Here is a 2,126-nt window from a genome sequence, read left to right as displayed (position 1 = left end):
TTGGGTGGGATTTTGGAGTTAACTCCTCCTTTTTATTCCCTGAACACCAGCCCCTCCCATCCCTACAGCCCCGAGGTTTTAGACTTGGGGAAACACCAACACCTCAGGTGGAACCCCCAATCCCACAGCAAATCCCTCTTTTATTCTTGTTTTTTTCTACCTTTTATTTGGATTTTTGGGGTGTTTTTTGTTAATTCCCTCCCTCCCAGGGCAGCTGTTTGGCAGCACACCGAAGTGGCCGGATGGAAAAGCTCAGGGCTGCAGTTGCCACCAGAATGGAATGTTGGGAATGCTCTGGTGCACCTCGGGACCAGGGAACCCCCGAGCGAGCCAGGACCTCCAGGGTGCCAGATACCCCTAGATATATATATATATTTATATAGAAACACTCCTGATATAAATATATATATAGAGCTCAATGCTAGAATTCATAAAAACCTTGTTTAGTAATAAAAAAACTTGCTTTGTTTAAATATGAACATCATAGTCTGCTCCTCATGGTTAGGAAATCAGTCTCTGGGGAGAGCGGGGCTGCACTACAACTCCATGTCCTGCGCCTCGTCCTCCGAGAAGTCGGACATGGAGCTCTCGGACGAGCTGTCCCCAGTGCCCTCCTCCTGCTCCTTCAGGGCTTCTTCTGTGGCGTATTTCTGGATGTACTCTGGGGGGGGAAAGGAAATGAAAGGAGTTAGGATAAATGACCCCACGTTATTTAGGAGGAGGTCACTGACAGCTCAGTGTCAGGTTTTATAAAAAAAAACCTGATATATTTATCAAATAAATCATTTATCTGCTAGATTATTTAAAATAGGATTGATAACTGCTGCCTCAGATAGAAATAATATTAACCTAAATATCAAACTATAATAATGTAATAAATTAATATAAAAAATAACTGTGAATAAAATTAATGAAGGTTATATAATGAACTGGGATAAATGACCCCACATTATTGAGGGGGAGGTCACTGACAGCTCAGTGTCAGGTTTTTTATCAAAAAACCTGACCTATTTATTAAATAATAAATTATCAATCTAAATACCCAAATAGAATGAAGTAATAAATTAATAAAGTATTAAAATAGACCTGTGAATAAAACGAATGCCGATTACCATGGAATGGATGAATGCCCCACATTAGCACAGTAATTAGCACTGATAAATGACCTGAGTAGGTAAATTATGGATGGCCCCGGGGAGCCGTGGCTGCCCCACCCTGCGGAACGTTCCAGAACCCCCTGGGCAGGGCAGCATTCCCGGGGGTGGGATCTGGGGGCTCCGGGGTCCCTCCCAGCCCAGGGCACCCCCAGAAGCCACCTCGGGAAAACTTGGGATTGGAATCCCAGCCTTCCCAGAGCACTTTGGACGTGTCCAAGGTTATTTTTTACAGCAGGTTTTTTTGGCTCCATCCCACCCTGTCAGCAGTCCTGGAGAGCAGGAGGAGTGGGCTCTGGGATTTATGGAATGTGCTCCCAGCCCTCCCAGCTCCCTCCAGACCACCTGGGAACGAGGGAGCAGCCATCCCTTCATGCCAAGGGACGTGCCCAGGGCTTCCTCTGCCTTTTCCCAGGGTGTTTTTGGGTTCTAGGCTGTTCTTGTGGAGCACCCTCAGTGCTGGCACTGCAGGTTGTATCTGACAAACCATTTTTTGCCTGCAAAGGATGGAATTTTTTGGTTTTCCCTGGTGTGAAAAAGCAGGAATGGGCTTTGGGATACGGAGCAGCTCTGCAGGGGAGTCCCCACACTCCTGTCAGAGGAATCAGCTGGATATTCACAAATTAAACCAAATTTGGAGTTTTCCCCTCAGCAGAGCAGCGACTCCAGGCTGGAGCACTCCCGGGGGCCGTGGCAGAGCTGATCCCACATTTTGGGCCAGCTGAGCCTCCCCAAACTCCCACCCAGCAGCTCCCACCCCTCCCTTCTCACAGGGAAATCCAGCAGAAGCTGCAGGCACCACTGCCGGGGTGCCAATTAGGGGCGCTAATTAGGGCTGACCTTTGATCTTCTGCTTGTACTCCTCGGGCCGGTGCAGGTACATGGCCGCGGCGTCCCCGTTCAGCGGGTCGATGGGGTTGGGGTAGGCCAGCAGCTGCGGCAGGAACGACTCGAAGATGTTGGTGAGGTCTG

General features: G+C 48.7%; 1 protein-coding gene across 1 annotated transcript; it reads right to left on the bottom strand.

The window, feature by feature from the left end:
• Positions 1 to 5: 5 nt before the first annotated feature.
• LOC120499684 (ubiquitin-conjugating enzyme E2 H) lies at positions 6 to 2,121 on the bottom strand (the record flags this gene model as incomplete). The annotated part of the gene is made up of 2 exons (XM_039703672.1): positions 6 to 661; positions 1,995 to 2,121. Coding segments are annotated over 2 exons (252 nt in total), but the record flags the coding sequence as incomplete, so codon positions are not given.
• Between the last annotated feature and the right edge of the window lie 5 nt (positions 2,122 to 2,126).

This window comes from Passer montanus, unplaced genomic scaffold (assembly GCF_014805655.1).
Source record: "Passer montanus isolate IOZ18808 unplaced genomic scaffold, ASM1480565v1 scaffold1668, whole genome shotgun sequence".
In the NCBI taxonomy this organism is placed as follows: domain Eukaryota; kingdom Metazoa; phylum Chordata; class Aves; order Passeriformes; family Passeridae; genus Passer; species Passer montanus.
This window is presented reverse-complemented; position numbering and strand designations above follow the sequence as displayed.